This window comes from Coffea arabica, chromosome 4c (assembly GCF_036785885.1).
Source record: "Coffea arabica cultivar ET-39 chromosome 4c, Coffea Arabica ET-39 HiFi, whole genome shotgun sequence".
Taxonomy (NCBI): Eukaryota; Viridiplantae; Streptophyta; class Magnoliopsida; order Gentianales; family Rubiaceae; genus Coffea; species Coffea arabica.
The window spans coordinates 8,504,387-8,525,528 of record NC_092316.1 but is presented as its reverse complement, the minus strand read 5'-3'; the positions used below and the strand labels follow the sequence as shown (position 1 = coordinate 8,525,528).

The 21,142-nt window shown below is 33.8% G+C and overlaps 1 protein-coding gene across 1 annotated transcript; it reads right to left on the bottom strand.

Annotated features, from left to right (window-relative positions):
- Window positions 1-1,684: 1,684 nt before the first annotated feature.
- LOC113738790 (probable serine/threonine-protein kinase At1g54610) lies at window positions 1,685-7,675 on the bottom strand. The gene is made up of 7 exons (XM_072045895.1): window positions 7,200-7,675; window positions 6,322-6,606; window positions 4,929-5,246; window positions 3,950-4,177; window positions 2,831-2,931; window positions 2,636-2,759; window positions 1,685-2,221 (listed from the first exon to the last, which is right to left on the bottom strand). The coding sequence occupies exons 1-7, from the start codon at window positions 7,533-7,535 to the stop codon at window positions 1,868-1,870; spliced, it is 1,746 nt and encodes a 581-aa protein (XP_071901996.1). The 5' UTR covers window positions 7,536-7,675; the 3' UTR covers window positions 1,685-1,867.
- Window positions 7,676-21,142: the final 13,467 nt, after the last annotated feature.

The window sequence follows — 21,142 nt, the reverse complement described above, 5'->3', positions numbered from 1 at the left end:
TTGCCTGCAGCCATTAGTATTAAGCATCACGACTGAAATATTCCCAAAGTTGTGGACGACAGTCGAGATTCCAACCACATTATTAGCTCGAAAAGTAATTATGGAAGCAACTGCCATCCCCAGCTGTGTTTTCCTTTCAGCGACCTTCTTCATCACAGTTGCAACCAACACATTTACTCATATTTCTACTACTATGACTGGTTGTTGAAAATGACTCATAGTCTTTAAATCTACAAAAGATGTTAATAAAACTTTAGTCTAATAGTTAAGATTGAGGTCCCAAGGCCTGTACTTTTGGTTCAAGTCTCGCTAATGTTAGACTCCTCTCCTACTTTATGTGATTAGTTTGTAGCTATGTTGAATTGTAATTTCTTTCATTTGTGAGCATGGTTCAAAGACTCGGCCGTCACCGGAACGGAGCTCTCGGATACGATATCGAAACGAGATAATTTCAAGATAATGGATCAATGAGAACTTGGCCGACACATCTCTGAGACGGATAAGAACGGTTGAATTGTCCTGAATCATTTCAAGTCAACTTAAATTTTTATTAGTTTTACTAATTTTTTATTATTTTTGTTTATCATTTTTTTATATTATTCACAATTTTTAGAATATTAAATGTTTTAAAATTTACGTCTCGCCGACATGTCGAAATCGATGTGGAACGGTTTAGACCACGATCGCGATTGCAACCGCAACTTTGAACCATATTTGTGTGAGTTAGTTTGAGTTTGTGATTTATTTATATTAATCCCACTATTGTGGATTCTTGTAATCTTATCACAAAACTACAGAAGATGAGTTGTTCAGATAAAGAATCAGATTCGTGCGATATGTTACATCAGAAAAAGAAGAAAAATTCTCGCAGTAACGTCATGTACAACCTTTGCTGTCATATTCACCTTTGCCTCTAAAGAACATCCCCAAATCTCTGATTTCGTGCACGTATTGTTTTCAATCGAAGCTGCAGATTCAATCAATTGCTAATTCAAATTACAAACTTTACAAGAGATAATCTAAACAAACTCAAGGGAAGGCTCCCATAAAAGTATGCGAATAATGCGATTCTACTGATCTCAATGCATAGGATAAAGATCAGTATTTGGCATCCTTGTTACAAGCATACCTGCGGCATACGATTACAGCAATGAGAATAAAAATACATGTCACATGAGCACTCTATCTTGAATGTTACAAACGGAGTCCATGCCAAGGGCTTGGCAACCTGTGACCAAAATTCGTTGCCAAAATGTTTCTCCAGGTCTTGTATCAATCCCTGTTATTTGTTACTATATCTGCCTCAGCCCTCTTGAGATCAAGAGATATCAAAGCATATATCCTGCCTTTTAGCATCTTCTTCCATCGTCCCATCTCTTGAAGAAAACTCACAAATTAGGGAAGATAGCAAAGATTCAAGCCGCTAGCTCGAGGGCGTTTCTTGACTTCTGAATTAGCATAAATCAAACACTCAACTGTACTACAGCTAAAAATTAAAATGAGGATCAAGGTGATGAAAAGACAGCAAGATACAAGTTTTTATCCCCACAAGAACTTTCCCAAGCCAAAGAAAGATGTGTGTATCTGAATTTGGGGAATCATTACATAGGAAGTAACTACAAGTAAGTGAAGGCCCAAGCTCTGAAACTTTACAAGAAGCACTATTAACTGTACAAAAACGAGGGGAATTCAATAGAAAATTTTACTCATAATTTCTTAGATGTTCCTTTTGAGAATTTACAAAAGCGCCTCCAATATTGCAAGGCTCAAAAAATGGATAAAAAAAATGAAGAGCGAAAAAAAAATAAAATTAAATGCCAGAAAAAACACTTTGATCCACAAAACCTTTTTATTTCTTATGCATACTCTACTTTTGGCGACCAAAAATCTCTGAAGCTGATTCCTTCTTGAACCTTAGATCCATTGATAACCTAACTGTAGATGGAAGGAAGGCATTAAAAATTCCTCGAGAAGGCACCATCTGAGGTTCTTCTTTCTTAATTCTCCTCCTGGACGGTCCACCAGTTGCTGCAGTATTCTTAAGAGATCGAGATGACTTTGGATCAAAAATTGATGAATTAAAAGAATTGTCAGCCACATTAAACGATAAAGGGCCATTATTGGAGTTATCGAGAGGGTATCCTACTGCCGCATCCTGATGAGGAGGTGGAAATTTTTCGCTTTTGCTCTTAGCATTTGCTTCTGTCATCATTCTCCACCTCTGCAGATAAGTAAGTAATATAAATGCCGGGTAGAAAAAATGGGTAAATGATGGATAAACTCATTAAACCTAGAAGCAAACACCTTGTCTGAAATTTTTATGTCAGGATGAAAAAAGAAACAAAAAAAGACTCAAGATAATTTCCTACTCAATTCTTTTTGGCAAAATTACTGTTAGCTAGGCAAGCGGGATCATATGGAAAACTCAAGAAACCACAAATGAAGGGGAACCTAAGATTTAGAGGTGACTGTGCCTGTTACTTCAAAGCCAGTGGTGCAGAACCAGATGAGGACTGACTTGACAAGACATTAGAAAATGGCAATTTCCATTCTATGAGCTAGACTAATAGAGAGCAGAATCAACTTAAGCAGGCTAATATTCAGTTTTAAGGGAAGTAGATACTGTTTTCCTTACATCTAAATTTGCTTGATTCTCTGCATTAGCTTCTGGAGCTGGAACAGCTCGACTAATCCGGTCACGAGCTCTCACTCTTCTCGCACCATCTACAGCATGTGGTTTCCCACTTAAACCTCTTTGCCTAAAAACACCTTCAAGTTAGTATATACATAGAGCAGTAGGAAAATTTCTGAGGATAGGATGCAAAAGTACCTCCTGGCTTCTTCATCTCTCAATTTGAGGTCAATTTCCTTGCTCGGAGGATACTTTGGCAAGCTTAATGGGTTGCAGGCAAAAGGTTCAGTAGTAAAGAACTGAAAAAAAAAAAAGGAAAAAAAAGCGTAAAAAGCTGTCTGAATGTATCCATATTGCCGTGAATGTCAGATGCCAACTAACATTGAACTAACATATAAACTCCTCAAGGATAGAAATGGCCACAAAAAAAGTGATACAAAAGCCAAAATGCTAAAAGAAAATATAAAGAGGAACAGGTAATAAGAAAGTCAATCAGAAACAGAAATTATACACTCACAATTTTCTTGCATGTGTACATGTAAAATGAAGTTCAAAAGATGAAACAAGATACCCTGAAGTAATATGCATATATTTGATTGTACTGAGTGATAAGTCACTGCCAAAACCTATTAGAAGTATTTCCCTTCATTCATCTTCAGGTTTCTAGAAGATCAAGGAAAAGATACGGTCCATTTCCCTTAAACACCTCCATTCAGAATTTGATAATACTGAAGAAAAGGAGTACAGCAGACAGTAAAGATCAGCTTTAGATATTGTTAAAGAGAAGTTTTCCACCGATGAAGCAGTTTGCATCTAGCAATGTCAGGTTTGTGTTTTAGAGAGGAAAGAAGGTCACTATCCCAGCAATATACTCAAAAGGTGGCCAATGAGGCTCATCATTGGACTGGATAACTTCATAAAAGCAACAATGTTCTGTCAATTATGTTTGCTGTCTAAGACCAGATAACTCAAAGGGCTATAACAGTCCAAGAATCAAAATTGCAGGCCAAGAAAGAGAACAAAGGATGCTAAAGTTAATGCAGTAGGATGATGACCAAGTAACTATGACTTCAAAGACCACCAACATTTGGAGAACATTCAACATATAGTTCATTCCCCTTGGACCCTTCATGATTAATTTACCTAATGCACTGCTTGCCTATCATTGACTAGAGCAATAGCCAGCCCCAAACATAAGTCATACATAGCTGACTAGACTAATAGCTGAATACAAATATAACTTTGAGACACATATATGAAGCAGTTAGATGAGCAACCTCTGTAACTAGATATTTCTGCTTTTTGCGAAATACTTACATTACTATTTAAAGCAGCTGTAGCAGTGCCTCGATCTTTGGGGTCGATAGCAAGAAGAGTTTCAATCAAGGGGAGAGAAGAGGGTGGAAAATCCTTGAAGGTTTCTGATATGCAGCGCTTATAAGGTTGCTGTGGTTTAAAAAGAGTAGCATTTGGCAACCTGGATTTCTTCCAATACTCCTCCGATGGAGAACCACACAACTTGAATATCTTGTGGAGTTGCTCAACCTAACAGCAAAAAGTCTAAATTATCAAATGGCCTTGCATCCGGTACAAAAAAGGCTTAAAAGCACAAAGCAGATAACCGTATTATGCTCAACAATGAATTGATTAGAAGTGAAATCAACAGTAACTGAATAATTTTCTCTCCCGTCCAATTTTCTTTCTCCAACAAATATGAAACAGATTCTGGGAAAAATACTAGATTTGATGTTGATATAACACATAAAAGTATGCTGTATTAATATACTTTCAGCTTAATCCCTAACATGAACAAAAATGCCACATTTAGCTCATTGACTGCATAAACAAAAGATGAGATATCCATGCACAAGGATTCATAGACTAAGCATAACATCTTTTAAATCAGTCATCAGGTGTAGAAAGATTTCTATTCACAGTTGCCAAGAAAGGAAAAAGTAATAATCCTCCAGGCCAAACCCCTTGAAAACAAAAAACAATCAGGGCTTGTCTTGAATTGAGGAAGAATACAAGTATATAAAGCTTCACATAAATGAGCAAGAATCTCAGTTATTGTTGTAATCCCCCTTAATATTATTCAGCGATGAATAGCTGCAAAAGTTCCCCCTATCTGATGTAAATACAATGTGTAAAGGAAAAATAAGCAAAGAGGATGCTGGACTAAGAATGCTATCAAGTGACTTGCGATCAATCAAACTAACCCCACCAGAAGCATTAGAGGCAATGGAATGGCTTCATCAACGAAGCAAAAGGACATTACTGAGAAGAAAAAAGATACCTCTGTTCTTCCTGGCATTATTGGCTTCCCAGCAAGTAATTCAGCTAAAATGCAGCCAGCACTCCACAGATCAACTCCGACACCATAATAAGTGGCCCCAAGGAGAAGTTCTGGTGGCCGGTACCAGAGGGTCACAACACGACTAGTCATGGGTTGCTTCTGTTCAGGATCATAAAAAGAAGCTAAGCCAAAATCAGCAATTTTTAAATTTCCTTCATTGTCAATGAGTAAATTGGAGCATTTGATATCTCGGTGTAGCACACCATTATTGTGGCAATGTTCAAGGCCAGAAAGCAGCTGATGCATATAGCACTTCACCTGCAATAAGAAGTGCATTGGAAGATTAATTTCTCATGTTCAACATGAAGAGAAGAAAAATCTGTGGCATAGAGATAATCTAAAAGGGCCAAAGGATTAGAATTCGTGCAAGGAGAATCTGACACACTTAAACTAACAATTTCCATAAAAGAATAATTCTAGCATTGAGGAAAAAGCCCTGTTGGATTGAGTAGACCTGAACCATTATTGTAACATGATTTGCAGAAGAGAGTTATTTTGTTTGCACAAATTTACAAGCATACCAATATTTGCATGCAGTGAATAAATCCTACATATTTGAATTCATTTTTTGGTATACAAGATTATTAAAAAAAAAAAGGCAACGTAAACAAACGTTTAACCAAATCAAGTGCTGAAGTTATCCAAAGCAGTAGGTACTTTACACTATGACATGCCAAAAACATAAGATAAATTGAAATAAAATAAAATAAAACCCATAGGAACTAAGCATGTAAAAACGTATTAAAACTGCAACTTAAGTTCAGATAAGAATCTCATATCCTAAGACACTGTTGACAGGCATTATTGGCTGGAAATATGTTAGTACAGATACCATACCTATAACTTAACAGTCAAAATTTTCCCCCTAAGAGTGATTAAAATGGTCTGAGTAAGCAGACACCCAATTGAGCTTTTTAACTTCATGGACCCAAAACTGTGAATTCTTCACCATTAGAGAACATCAATAGACCCAATCATCACAACCGTAAAAAGCCACAGCATTGGATACCCAAAGGAGTAGCAGGCATGGACCCGACAGTTTAGTTAATGTCCCATTGCAACCTCAGAAAGCAGAAGAATCAAAACTAAAAGACAGATGCATTATCAGAATATCTTGGCCGCAGTCCTTAAATAGAAGTGCAAAATCACAGCTCTGGCCACTTGCAAAGTAAGAAAGGGTAGTCAAGGGAATAAAAACTACCAAACTGCGAATCAAACTATTATTAAAATCTTAGAAGTTTCAAAATAACAGCACTAATCTACAACACTTTGACAGCTGTAATTATCGTAAAAATCATTTAACCAGGAAAACAAATCTTCTGTTGAATATTACCTGGGGCTCAGTGAACTTGACCTCTTGGCCCGCCGAAAGCCCAGCAAGATCATGCTCCATGTACTCAAAAACTAAGTAAAGACTAGATGACATTCTTGAAGTGACCAGCCCTTCAAGCTTTATGACATTGGGATGATCCAACTTACTCAACACAAGAATTTCTCTTGCCATGAACTTCAAACTCTCCGGCTCCAAGTTATCAAACCTGACCTTCTTTAATGCCACTATCTTCCCTGTTATCAAGTCCTTTGCTTTGTATACATTGCTGTAAGTACCTTGCCCAATCTACACATCCCAAATAAAAAAATTATTGATATAAGAGCAAAAATGAAATTCATTAAGCATAACACAAGCAAGTGATAAAATCATGCGCCTTTTCCAGCATCCCAAGAAAAAAATTGTCACTGACCAAATCAAATACTGCACCAAGGAGTTGTACATTATGCATTGGAACTTGTAACTTGAGTAATACATGACACTCTTTAGGTTATTTCCCAAATACTGACCTTTTACTGGTCATTTAAAATATATATATATATATTAGTTCTAATTGTGTTCCCAATAGAGGGAAATCTTTTTGCTTTTTTTTCCCCTATCAATCTCTCAGGATTCACTTTAAAGTTTAATTCTCAAGAATATATTTCCGTCATTTGGAAATAGAAATAAAAGCAACAACATTTCTTCAATTTCTTATAAAAATATCAATGTTTGGAAAAATAAAACACACAATAACAGAATTAATAGTGCGAACGAAAGTACAGCAGTCCACTGTTGTACGTCATTCCTTAACAGTTGTACCTTAATCCTCCAATGCAGAAAAAAAAAAAAAAATCCGTCCGTGTATTAGCGGATGATAAAGCCATTTTTTTTTCAATCACCTTATCGAGTTTCTCGAAAGTATTGGCACGGCGAGGAGTCCAATCCTTAATAGCATCTCCGGCGACAGCAACTAGCCAAGTCGGCCATCCTTGCTGATTAGTAGCAGTGATATTCCTCAGAGAATACTCCAGTATCGCCGCCGTTTGCTTCCTCCGGTCAGGCTCCCGCGCCGGAAATTCTGCAGTCCTCTCCTTTCCTTCGCCCTGTTTTTGAACTCCAACCACCTCAGTACCCGGTCTCCGTTGACCAATTCTTCTCCGGCGTCCATTTCCTCCTCTCCGGCGAGTAGCTGTCCCAGTTTCTCTGGCAGCCCTCGTCCCAAGAACACACCCCATATCGCTTTTTTTGCACCTTATCTTAGCTTTGCCATATGGGTTTGCCTCCAAACCAGTAATCGGAATACCACTTATCTAGAACATGCAAGAAAAACAGCTCAACTGAAAACAACTGATGGGTTTTTGTTTTTGTTTTCCCTTTTTTTCTTTTTTCCTTTTTCTCTGCATTAAAAATCAACACTTGAGAGCTGGCTTTCAGCTCCTTTCATCGAATTCCTGAAAACCCATTTGAGTATTTATTTCTCAGAGTGTGATAATGCGGGTGTATTTGAGTGTGTGTGAAAAAGGTTAAACTTTCTAGGAGAGTGAAAAGGAGGAAGTTGCAGTTTAGCAGTTGGGGGCATCTATGAATTGAACGGGATTTTTTTGTCTGCGGCTGGAAAGTACTGAAGAAAGGGTCATGATTTTCGGGTTTATCGACGATAATGCCACTATTTTGCTGAGGTCACGTTACGACTTGTGAGGTGTGAGAGGCTCAAGGATAATGATGGCAAGAGGGTTGAGTGCGTGTGCAAAAGTCAAAATTTCGAGTAGGACTGAGTGAGTAAATCTTTTCTCCAATTTTGACTTGTCTTACAAATATTACCACCCCCCAATTATAATATTTGGTAGCTTAGTTGAAAGGTAAATTATAATAACCTTTAGATGAAAAAGACAAGGGAATGGATTATCAATAACATACTCAATTAATCATGGGCATGGGAATTGAAATGTATGCGTTAGATTACAATAATTAATTGGATGTGTTTGGATAAGAGATTATTTGAAAAAGGTCATTTGGATTACTGTGACGCTTTTTTTGTGAAGTAAAAAGATGATTAAAAATCGTATTTATGATACAAATTCAATAATATTTGAATTTTTTTTTTCAAATCATGCTAATGAAACAAAATGATTCATAATAGATTTTTTCAATTAATGCTCAATAAGTCGTATTAAAATAAATTTTACATGCATGTTAAGTTTTTTGATTACTGAAATTAAATACTAGCAAAATTGTGTAAGTGGTCATGTTGTACGATGAGAACTTCATGATTTACTAGGGTTTGAGAAACATCTAAGTAAGGCAAACAGACACTTCGAATTATTGGATACTCAAACAAGTTTAACTCAATAAGAGCTCGTTTAGTTTAGTTTATCAACTAATTAGGTTATTAAACATGAACATCATTTTGTGTTCGATAAAGTTTCAAATTCAGCTGGAGTTTGGCCTAATTAGCATAAAATTTAAAATTAATGTTTAAAAATTCAAATTACTCAAGTTCGACTCACTAAAAACTCGTTTAAATTTTAGTTTGATTAAAAAAAATGCACTAAAGTATGAGTACGATTTCAAACTCGTTAAAATAAATAAATAAATTTAAATATTAGAATGTTAAAGCCTGATTAAGCCCATTTATACTTCTAGAGCCAAAGTCATGTCAATCGGGGTGATTTGCCTCCATTATCCCACACAAGACAAGATATGCCATTGTGGCCAAAGGCAAATATCGCAATTCACAAAACCATAGAGTCATGCCTTTTATGATTGATTTTGTACCTCAATACTTCTTGGTTATCCATATGCCCAATAAATTCATGCGATGAAGGTAATCAATACTGAATTTAATGTGCTTGGAATGGTTAGTTAACTGTTGTTGGGTATTGAATCTTCATTCTGACCATCATTTTCATAAAAATTATAGAGGAATTGTTCACTTGAGATGGTCCAACAAAATGCCTCTACATTTATGAACAACACACACACAGAGATATGAGCTGTTCCTTCTAAACAACTGAAAGACAAACCTGACCATCTATTTTTAGGTCAGATGCATTCTAATGACTTCAATTAGAATTAGGTGTACTTCAAGTTGTTGAATTCAACGTAAATATATTTGTTTTAGACCTTTTTGTCAATTGTTTTCTTGTAATACACTCGTAGGGGCCTATGACGATTTCAACCAATTATAATGCTAGTTGATATTATTGTATAGAACTAGTTTAGTAGGATAAATTATTATGAAGGTCCTTAAAACTTTTGCAACAGTTCATTCTCAATATAAAAGTCATCCAAGATTTCAGCTAAGGCCTTCAACTATCAATTGCAATTTTGGTATACATATTTTACAGATATTATTAGTTTTGGTCTATTGACTCATTTTTTTGATTGAGATTATTGACATACGAAAATTCAGATGAGACAATCCCATGATTTTACCATTTGGATCCATGGGCAGAATTTAACCTACGAGTGTCAGAATGGAGATCAATCATACGGTAAATTCTCATCGAAGCAGTAGTTTTCTCCTTTTTTTTCTTTTTTCTTTTGGTGCGATTCTTAATCACGACAGAAACAAAAACGTATGTTTATTATAGTTTTTACAGTAAACTATCCAGATATTCACTAAACTTTTCGAATAGTTGAAGTTTAAGCACTATCACTAAAATTTTAAGAGTGTGTATTTACTCACTAAACTATCAAATATATAAATTCCAGGTCATTCTATCCATTTCTACCATTAAGTTTAGTTTCACCGTTTCATCCTGCGCGACTCGTAGGAGTCCTTAAATCTGATGGATGTGACGTTGAGAATAGATGAAATGATCCGAAATTTATACGTTTGATAGTTTAGTAGGTAAATACATACTCTTAAGAGTTGAGTGGTTAAAAATCTACTATTCAAAAAGTTTAGTGAGTAGTGAGATAATTTGCTCTAGATTTTATGAGAAGTTAATATTAGATGAGAGTAAAGAAATAAAGATAGCAAGTAAACAGAGAAAAGTAAAGATGCCCTTTTCCTATCAATAATAATAATAATGTCATCGACATATTAGTCAAACTCAATTTTTGTTTCCAAGTGAAATATCAATCAGCTCATACAAAGATTTTTGAATGGGTATGTAAATTGTCAAATTTTCAAGAAATAAATAGGCCACAATCACGCATGAATGGATGACTGGAAGTATGAATGCTTTGATTTCCCAACTTTTCTCTGACAAATTTTGGAAGGCAATTTCCTTTCCTCCTCTTTGCCCACGGTAAATTTATCAATATTGGCCAAAAAATTTATCAATTTCTTTCCAGTAGCCCTATCTTTAGACTTTAGCAGTTTTCGTATCTATTTTTTGTCTTTCCTACTTCTTGTCATACACGGTTGTGCTAGTTGATGAAGAAAGATTAATGTTCATTGATATAATAACTATATAGTCAACTGTAAAATTTGTTTGACTAAGTTTATAATACGTGTGGAAAGTAATAAATGGGGTTGACTCAACTAGTAAAACGATTCACCTTATCTAAGAAAAGTTGAGGTTCCTAATTTGCTGCTAACAATTTCTCATTAGTAATTAGTCTATTAGAAAGAATAATCCTCTAAGTAGCCGACAAATGCGCTAGTAGCTTGCCCTTAGAATTGAGATAATTGTCCTCTTAAGCCTTTTTCTCGAAATGAAAAATAATATGCACAGAAATACAGTCATCAAAAAGTACAGTGCTGTAAAATTAATAATCCTCTATTCATACATTAAATTACTTCTTTTTTTTTTTTTTTTTTGGCTTTTGAAACTTAATAATTTCTTATCCTCCCCTTTCTTTAATGGTATGATGCGGTAAAGGTCGGTAAATTTTGTCTGTTCCTTTTCACCAAAGGGTTAATTCTGGCAGAAGAATTGCACTTTTTTCTCTTCTCTTGAAAAGGAAGGTGCATTAAATTGGAACTTGGAAAAGAGCCAAAAATGAAACATGAGGCCACCAACCTCGCCGAACGTATTCAATGGAGCATCCTATGCATTTATTTCACAACAGTTTGAATTTTTCCCGTGGCAGAAGAAATTGGGATCCACTCCATTTAAAGATTAATAATAAAGAACTAACATCCCATTCGGCTGTAAGCCTGTAACATGTATGGTTAGAAAAACCCTTAAAACTAAGATGTATGGTTAGAGATTTTTATTCAAGAATTAGATGGACAGAATCGCAATTGGCAAATATGTCACTTTAGTGTTTCATTAATATGAGACACAGCTTGTCTGTAGTTTGAAGCTTATCCTAACAGGAACAAAGTAATGAAAATCCAAATTCAATGAAGACAACATGGGAATGGTTTAAATAAAGAAGGCTTTTTAGCCGGTCGTTAACACACCCAAACTATCATATACACACACGCACTAATAATTACTGTTCTCTCTTATATTTATATATTTTTCTTAATTAATTTTATACTTTGCTAAAAATCCAACATCTGAAACACATATTGACGCGTGCCGCCTGTTAGACAGATCTAATAAAAGAATTAACTCTCAATCAAATATATAAATAACTAAAGGTTGAGATTTCGAGAATTAGAGAATCTGAGTTTAAATCAATTGTCCCCGCTTCTCCCGCTCCAACCCTCCCATGTTGATAAAAAAAAAAAAAAAAAAAAAGGATTGAGATGCGTGATTAGAGTTTTTAATTCAAGAATTACATGGACAGAATCTCAATTGGCAAATGTGCCATTTTTAGTGTTTCATCGATATCAGACGTAATGTGTCTGTAGTTTTATTTTAAGCTTATCCTAACAGGAACAAAGTAATGAATTTTCAAATTCAATCAAGACAGCATGGGAATGGTTTAAATAAAAGAACTCTGTATTAGTTCGTTGCAACCATAAAACAAAGGGATTTCAGTTAGGATAACACAAGCGCAAGTATTCATGGAATTAGTGGTCCCAAAAAAGAAGTATGGTCTGGAATCTTCGTACAAAAAACAAAGTCAATGGTTCAATGTAAGCCACCCTTGCTTGAGACGACAATCAGACGGGTAAAGCACAAGGCCAGGCTTCAACGTGGCTGAGGGGAAGAGTCGATTGAGACAACATTATCACAAAAAAAAAAAAAAGAAAGAAAATCATATCAAATCAAGAAAAAATGAAAAAAATTTTCCGATCTTTGCGAACTGATTTTTTTTTTTTTTTTTAATTTGATTCTACAGAATCATATATTCAACCAATATTGAGGTGAAAATTTCTTTCAGCCAAGATTGAGATGAAGATTTCTTTGTCAAACACGTTAAAATCAGTACTGGTATTTTTGACATTTAAAAAATAAGTCCCAATATTATTTGGATTAATCTTTCTTATATTGATAGTATTTACACTGTCAAGAGTCGTCAAAATTCTAAACTCACACACACATATATATATATATATATATATATATATATATATATATATATATATACCGTTAGTATGGTAAAGGCTAATCATTTTTATAAAAGTTCATTTTTCTTAAAATTTTTCAAATGCATATAGTTTTTAACTAGCCATTTTAAAAACCAAATTAAGAGTGCATTTATATTGGAAAGCCATTTTCTCCCAAATAATTTTTACGTTTTTCGTAAATATATTTTCCAATCACCTTTTTACCTCACATATATCAAATTGGTACAGTACGTTTTTCTACAAAAATTCCAAAAAAATAGCAACCCAAACATGAGCTTTTTCAAAACCACAAAAGAGATTCACGACACCCGTAAGGACTGGAAAATCACCACAAATCTTTAGACGATAGATTTGGGACCATAATATTACTTAAAACTCACAGAACCCAGATTGTAAGATAAATGCCCTGGTTTTTCTTAAAAAGGCTACTTTCATCTTATCCCTTCTAAAGAATTTGTATCTGACTCACTTCATCCTGTGCCAAAATTCTTCATCAATAATTAAGCTGTGATCAGGTCCCAAACAAATGATTCCTTACATACAAAACAAAAGGTGCATTGTGGAAGTATCATGAGTTTACAATGCAAAAGGTTCTTTAATTTGAGAATGATAAGAATAATATGTTTAATTAGTTGAGTAATCAAGAAGATGTTCTAACTAATAAATTAACTTGTTGGGCTTTCGTTGTCATCATGTCATCCATAAGTGATAATTAACGAAAGCAACATCGAAGCATCTGGTGCACGTATTAATCCTTGTTTACTTATAAAGCCTTATCAATTGGGTTAAAAGCAATTTGTAATAATATGTCATGATGAGAATCAGTATGGAGAAATACTTTTGATGAAGAGCTAATTGCAGATGCACTTGTAAAACTTTTACTATGATTTCTTTAGCAACGTAGAAAATAATTAGTACTTCTGAACTCCCAATCAAAAGATATGCTGAGGCTTTTTCGTTAATGACTCAACCAGTGACGGAGCTAGGATTTTTTTTTTTGGGGGGCCAAAATTATTTCCTAATAAAATTATCTTAATATATTATATTCAAAATAATTTTCTTCTATTTAAATATATAACATCTAAAAATATCAAATATTAAATTTAATTATAAAGGTATGTCTATTCATAAATATGCGGTATAGTCATAACAAAAATTAACAAAAAGGATAAATTTTGATTAAATATCTTATAACATCACAAATCATCCAATTTGCACATTACGAGAAGATGTTCTCCAATATGTCACCTATGCAATATATATATATATATATATATATATATATATATATATATATAACCATGTAATATAAATGTAACTATTTTCAATTGAAAAAAGATAAAAGTTATGTTAACATAATTTGAAATTTCAACATCTTTTCTTAGAAGTAAATTGAGCTCTATGCTCTTTTATAAAACTAAATTCATCTATGATTGAATCACTGCTAAATTTTTCAACAACTTCCTTTTTTATATACACAGTTAGACAGTTATTCAAGAAATTATCTTCCATCTAGTTTCGGAGCTTTGTCTTGATTATTTTCATAATTGGAAATGCCCGCTCTTAGTTGTAGTTGATATAGGAAGAGTAATAACAAATCTAATAAATCTGTCAATAAGAGGATATATCACTGATTTTCTTGTCTTAACCAAGTATTGACATAACTCATGAATACCAGATATTTCTTGCAATTCATGATGATTTGAAATGTCGAACTCAAAATATTGAAGTTCTATTCTTAGACGTACTAGTTCTTGCTTTTAACAATTATGAATTGGGTCTTTTTAGCCCATTAACAATTATGAATTGGGTCTTTTTATTCTAATACATCACATTGGGTCAATTTAATATGGAACATCAAATTATATGTTTAATTTTTGAAAGTTAAATAATTAGTACAATAAAAAATAAATAACTTTTTCTGAAGAAAAAAATTAATTCAAAGATGACTAATTCATATATATATATATATATATATATATATATATATATCTCAACTCTCATAATATAAACTAAAATTGTAAAAATTTAGGGGGGGCTAATTTTATTTTACACACATATTTACATATTATGAATTAAAATTTTCAAAACTTAGGGGGCCATGGCCCCCCTCTGCCCCCCCCTGCCCCCCCTTGGCTCCATCATTGGACTCAACTCCTCTTTCTTCAAAATGAAAGCAAAAGCATCCCTTAAAAGCTCATGTTGCATATAAAATTACTAGTCCTAGTAGAAGCATAGAATATCATGAATATCTTTTTTTTTTTTCCTTTTTGTGAAATTCGAATACGACGAATATTATTTTCCCTTTAACTAAAGACTACTCGAAGTTTAGCTACGAACTTTATTACTAAAATAGAAAGAAAAAAAAAGAAGAGGGAAAAAAATCTTTTTTTTCTTTTTTCATGGTTAAAGAATGCATACACTAAAACTAAATATGTGTCTCTAATATTTGCCATAATTATTGAAACTTCTGCAAAATGAAGGATCTCTAATGATAACGAGTCTGGTTGGATAGGAGCTTATTTGGAATAATTATTGTAGTACTTATTGGAAAGCAATATGTGTGAGATAAAAAAAAAGTAGTTAAAATGTTGATTGAAAATTGTGTTTGTAATGCAACTAAAACATAGGCCCAAAACAAAACAAAAACAAAAAAAAAGAAGAAGAAAGTTACAATTTGCAGGAAGCAAGGAAGTGTAGGATAGTCATTAATTGTTTGGATTGAGCATTATTTCCCCAATTTTATTTGCTTGCATCATCATTACAATTTTCAATACATCTTTTTATCTTCTCAATTATCTTTTTATCTCACATACATCACGTCACAAAAAGTGCTACAGTAAAAATATTTCAAATAACTTACAATCCAAACAAACCCATGTAGGGTTCGAACATTCTTTCTTCTAACTTCTAAGACATCACAAAGTCGAAAATTTGATGAAGGAAAAAGAGGTAAAATAGAATTACAAAAAAAAAAAAAGAAAATTTTTCTGCAATATTATTTTGAAATACTAAGACACAGATTCCATATTAACATGATTGTCTAAATCATGGTCGACAATTTTGGATAATTAAGAACCATTCTACATGCACAGTCTAAGCATCCATCAACTCTTTGTACTTATTATAATTCGCTGCTCTTTTGCATTCTCGTTGAATTTCAAAGAAAGAACAAAATTTTCTTCAGATATCGTAATCTTAAAACCAGGGTCTACTGTCAAAATGCATGTTTTTGAATGGTTGAAAGTTTGAAATGTAGTTGTAATGCAGCTTGCAATTTTGACATTTACTTCAACAACACGCTACTGAAATTAGACTGCAATAACTTGTAGCTGTTGCTTTAAAAGTGGCCCCAAAAAAAAAAAAAAAACACTGTTCCCTCAGTTCAACCAGATGGTCCTACTTGAGAAATTTATAGTCTGAAAATTTCTCATTCGAAATTGACACGAAACTTTTCAAGGTCTTCTGTTGTTATTCTGTATTGATCTGTTAATTTTGACTTCGAAAATGTCCCAGCCCACTTAGAACACTTACACATACTAAGTACACTAGTTATCATTGGCGCTTGTGAAGGATGCATACTTTTATGTATCATTTTCCAAGTAAAAAAAAAAAGGCCATTGTTACAAACTATTGGAGCAGTTAAATGCTTAGAGTCCATTTTGATTGGAGTTTTTGTTAAAAAATTTACTATAGCAATGTTATAAATGGAAGATAAAAAATTTAAAAAAATGTGTAAAAGAATATCTCAAAATTTGTTCTTGAAAAATTTTGGAACTTTAGTACGATTCTAGAATAAGTTGTAGAGTCTAGGGAGAGGGGAAGTCTAAAGAGGCTGTGGTATGGGGTTAGTGGATATACAGCAGATCCAACTAAATCAAGAAAATATTATGGTATGGGATTAGTGGATATACAGCAGATCCAACTAAATCAAAGAAATACTATGACACAATCTTTAAATTTTTTTCGCTACAAGTGAGATTGAACCCTTACCTACTGCCAAAGAAAGGACTTAAACCCCTCCCTGGTGGCCACCGAGCCATTGGCCCAGTGGTTAAGAATAGACGTATTCAATAATCAATAACTCGTGCATTGTACTAGTGGAACAAATAATCTAAAGAGAGACCGCAGTGGCAGAGAAAATTCCAAAAGTCAATGTCGCAAAGTTCATGGCACACGCTTTCTGCAAGAGACTGAGAGAAAGATAAGGGGGTCAATCTAGTAGTCAGGGAGAGACTCAGATTTAGGATTCAAATCCAAGCCTAACAGTTTGCGGTGGGAGGGTGAAAAAAAATGTAGTAGTAATTTGAATGAGGACCTTTTGAAAATCTAGGAAATTTTTGCGTGTTCGGATAGAAGAAAGTTTGGAAAAGAAAATTTTAAAATAATATTTTTGTAGCATTTTTTTATAATAATGTGAGATAAAAAGATAATAAAAAAAAATATTTAAAAACTTCTTTGCGATGCAACAAAATTTTTCTTTTGTTTTCCAAGTAATAGGCTATCCAAACAAAACAAGTACCAATCTTTTTGTTTGGATTGTGTTTTATTTCCCCAATTTTATCTGTTTACATCATCATTACAATTTTCAATACACATTTTTATCTTCCCAATTACCTTTTTATCTCACACACATCACATCACAAAAAAGTGCTACAGTAAAAATATTCCAAATAAAACACAATCCAAACAAACGTAGAAGTTAATACCCCATAATTTCCTATTAATTTGTTTTTTTCATGACAAAATATAAGAGCATTGATAACTGGATAGAAACCAGTGTAGCATGAAGCAAATTTTTTTGTAATAAATCCAACTAAAATTGTTTAAAAAGAGCATGAGTCCAAGTACAAGAGTGTATGTTTTTAATACTCAATCTTCTTAATTTGAAACATAACAAGGGTCAATTCAAGGGTTAGCTCAGTCACTATTCCCCAATAATAAGTTACGATTCTCTTCTCCTTGTTGAAATTATATACTACATTGAATTTATCTTTCTAAAACAAAAGGATGCAAAAAAAAAAAAAAAAAAACTGCAAGCATATCTTTGCAAAAGCTTGAAATGCATGCAATATGATAAGTTCGATAAATTATATTTTACATAGAAATATGAATAGCTAGACTAGGTTAAATGTTTCTACATAATAGCACAAACCAATTTTGAATACCTATATAGAAATTACTCGAGCCGGTTCAATGGTGAAGCGAAAGTTCTTAGAATCTTTTACATTATCAAATTCAAAGCTCGAATCTTGTATCTGACAATTAGCAGTGTCTTTAACAGTTGGAGGTACGGGGAGAGGCAAGAGGGTAAAAAATAAAAAGAGAAAAAAATACCTATTAATATAAAAGTGTATATACAAGTACATACGGTGGCTTTTTTTCATTTTTTCTTTTTAGTTAAACAGCAATATCTACTTTATTCCTACTTTTACTTGTATTCTAGCTTATTCTAAGGAGAGAGAAGGCCCAATTGAACCAACCGGAGGAATTGATGAGTACTGAATTACCATCATCGATAATATCGATGAGAGTTACATTTTGAATCTTTGATCTTTCATCCTATCAAAATGTAAAGTCTTTGCCAGTGGCTAACTACTCAAAAGCGGTTGGTTAAGTACAAATGGTGTCTTGTGCACATTGTTTTGGGGCTTTTGACTTTGAATGACTATGTATTCACAGTGTGGCATGTTTGAAACTGGATTGCTCAAAACACAAACTCGATCTGAACGGAGCGATGGGTGGTTTTACCGTTCAATTGTGTTGGCTTTTAATGCAAAAGACCCGAAACCAATTGGGCCTACCATTCTCACTCGATTGTTGTTCCTCAACTGGATTCAGGTGACTATTTGGACAAGGGACTGAAGATGTCTCCAACCCGTATTTTGTCAAACCCAGGATCTTTTGTATGTACAGAAAATGGAAAACGAGCGTCGATTCCAACAAAGAAGAATAGTTACCCCTTGGCTAGAGGAAACTCTTCAGTGCCCCGATTCAGTTTTTGATGCCCGTCGTGAAAACTTGGGTACAATTAGATGATGATAGACATACTTGTAGGATTGTCAATAGGTCCGGGTTAGTCCGAGCCCGATCAATTTGGCCCGATAAAAAGCCCAATACACCTACAATATCAGTGAGCCGAGCTGAAGTTGAGCCTCAAAACTAGGCTAACATAATATCAGCTGAGCTTGGGCTTCACTTAAGTCCTATATAGGTCCGGCCCTGTATGTATAATATATTAATATAATACAATATAGGTAATATTTATAATGTTTATATTTTGGTAATATAATCATATATATAGGTATTATATATAATATTTATGTTTTGGTATTATATTATATACAATTAATCAATTCTATATCCAATCATACAATATTTTCGTTGAGCAAATTTTTTCTTATTCGTTGAGTAAATTTTTGTGTTGGCATAATATTGATTGCTTTCTTTTTGTGTTGGCATGTTTGGATTCAAGTCACAAGGTTACGAAGAAGTTCCAATATTTGAAAATATATTAGCTTATGATCACATATTTTATTATTATTTTCTATGTACTTTGAACGAATTAGATATATATATATATATATATATATATTGTTGAAAAAAATTCTTGATTTATATACTTTTTAAGAATTGTTACTCTTTCATATTTAGTTTTAATGTTGTAGTCTTGTGAATATTAAATTAGTTTTATAACTTACTAGTTATAGCAATTATATTAAGAAAATTAAATAATAAGTGAATTTGGCCTAAATTCGAATGAGACTCGCGACCCAAATATCATGTGAGTTGAGTACGAATTTCATACTTATTAATCTGAAACTCATGATTCAAAACTCTAAGATGTTACAAATTAAATGAGCTGAACTCGATCTTATGAAATCTCGGCTCATTAGCCCGATTGACCCAGGCCTACATATTTGTCATGCTAAATATGTGGAAGAGTCCCCTTTTGTCCATTCCTTATTCCTTATAGCTGTCCAATGAGAATAGAAAAGTTTTTGACATATGTGTTGCAACCTATCCATTCCTATTCCTTACAGCTGTCCAATAAGAATAGAAAAGTTTTTTGACACTTTTGCGAGAATTAGAAAGTCACAATATGTGTTTGTCACTCAACATCAACCAGTGAAAACATACATTTTTTCAGTCCAAAATTATATGTTTTGATTAGTTGAATAATCAGTTCGAACCCTTCCGCTTACCCTATTAAAAAAATAAAAGCTATAAAAAATAGTTGAATAATCAATTTAATTAACTAAAAAAATTTAATAACCAAAATAGTTAATTTTAAACAGTTTTAATACGAATAGCAGTGCCATTTGCTATCTATTTTGTCATAACCTAAAACACATGCACATGCTTATTCCACTGGAAAATGGCGTAACATTGTCCAGCTTTTGACGTATACGCAAACAACAGTTTCGATTTCTGGGTGCTTTCCTCGTCTCGTCCTAGAGCATACACGTAACCACCGAGGGCGGAACACTGAAGAAAACAGCTGTATTACCAAAAAAAAAAAAAGCCACAGAACGGACGAACATTAAGACAGAACCGAAAAAGAGTGAAAATGAAATATGCAAAGCAATTGGTCAACGTGTCAATCATCAATTGGATGCCATACACTGAGGATAGAATTTGCTTTTCATCAATTTCTCTATAGACCTTTCGTCCATCCGTCGCTACCTCTGGTCTTAATCTCATCATAAACAATCATAGAGCTGTTGAATTGGCTTTCCCTGGTACCTACCTTCAGTTAATGTTTGCAAGCCTCTCAAGCACTCGAGATCTCTATCATTTTCCTTCTTTATTTTGCTGCTTTGGAGCTGAAAGTCTTCTGATTTCTTGTTGGCACCACAGCGACGTTTCGGCTGTTTTTTTTCAGGAGATTTTCTGCAGCAGAAGAAATAGCATGGGATGCGCATGCTGCGGCTCAAATGGTGATGATCATAGTCTGCTGCTAAATTTGGTGCTACTCCTGCTATTGGCACTGCTGCTTTTCATCGTTTGCCCGCCTCGAACGAGGAGAGTCAGAGTTCACTATCGTGGCGACTGCTAACTTCCTATTTGTATACTAGGCTCGTGACTCATTCACCGTCGCTCTGATATCGATCGGAGATCAGAGATTTCTTCCAAGTTAGAACCATATGTATCGTAAAACTTGGATTGATTTTTCTATTTTCTGGTCTTTTGGTTTAGAACGAAGTTTGTGCCAATACTAGAGAAGATATGTCTAAATGATATGCAAGCATCTTTGCTGTACCTAGCTCTTGAGACTTCAATGTCAGACAAATCATTCTTTGACCATTCTGCTGCAGAGACTTCTTTGTAAGCAAGTTTTGCAGATGGTCGGCTTTTCAGAACTGTAAGTGAAGTAAAACCTTCTGCACCAGTTTTTTACCAGATTTTTGGCAAGTCTGCTAT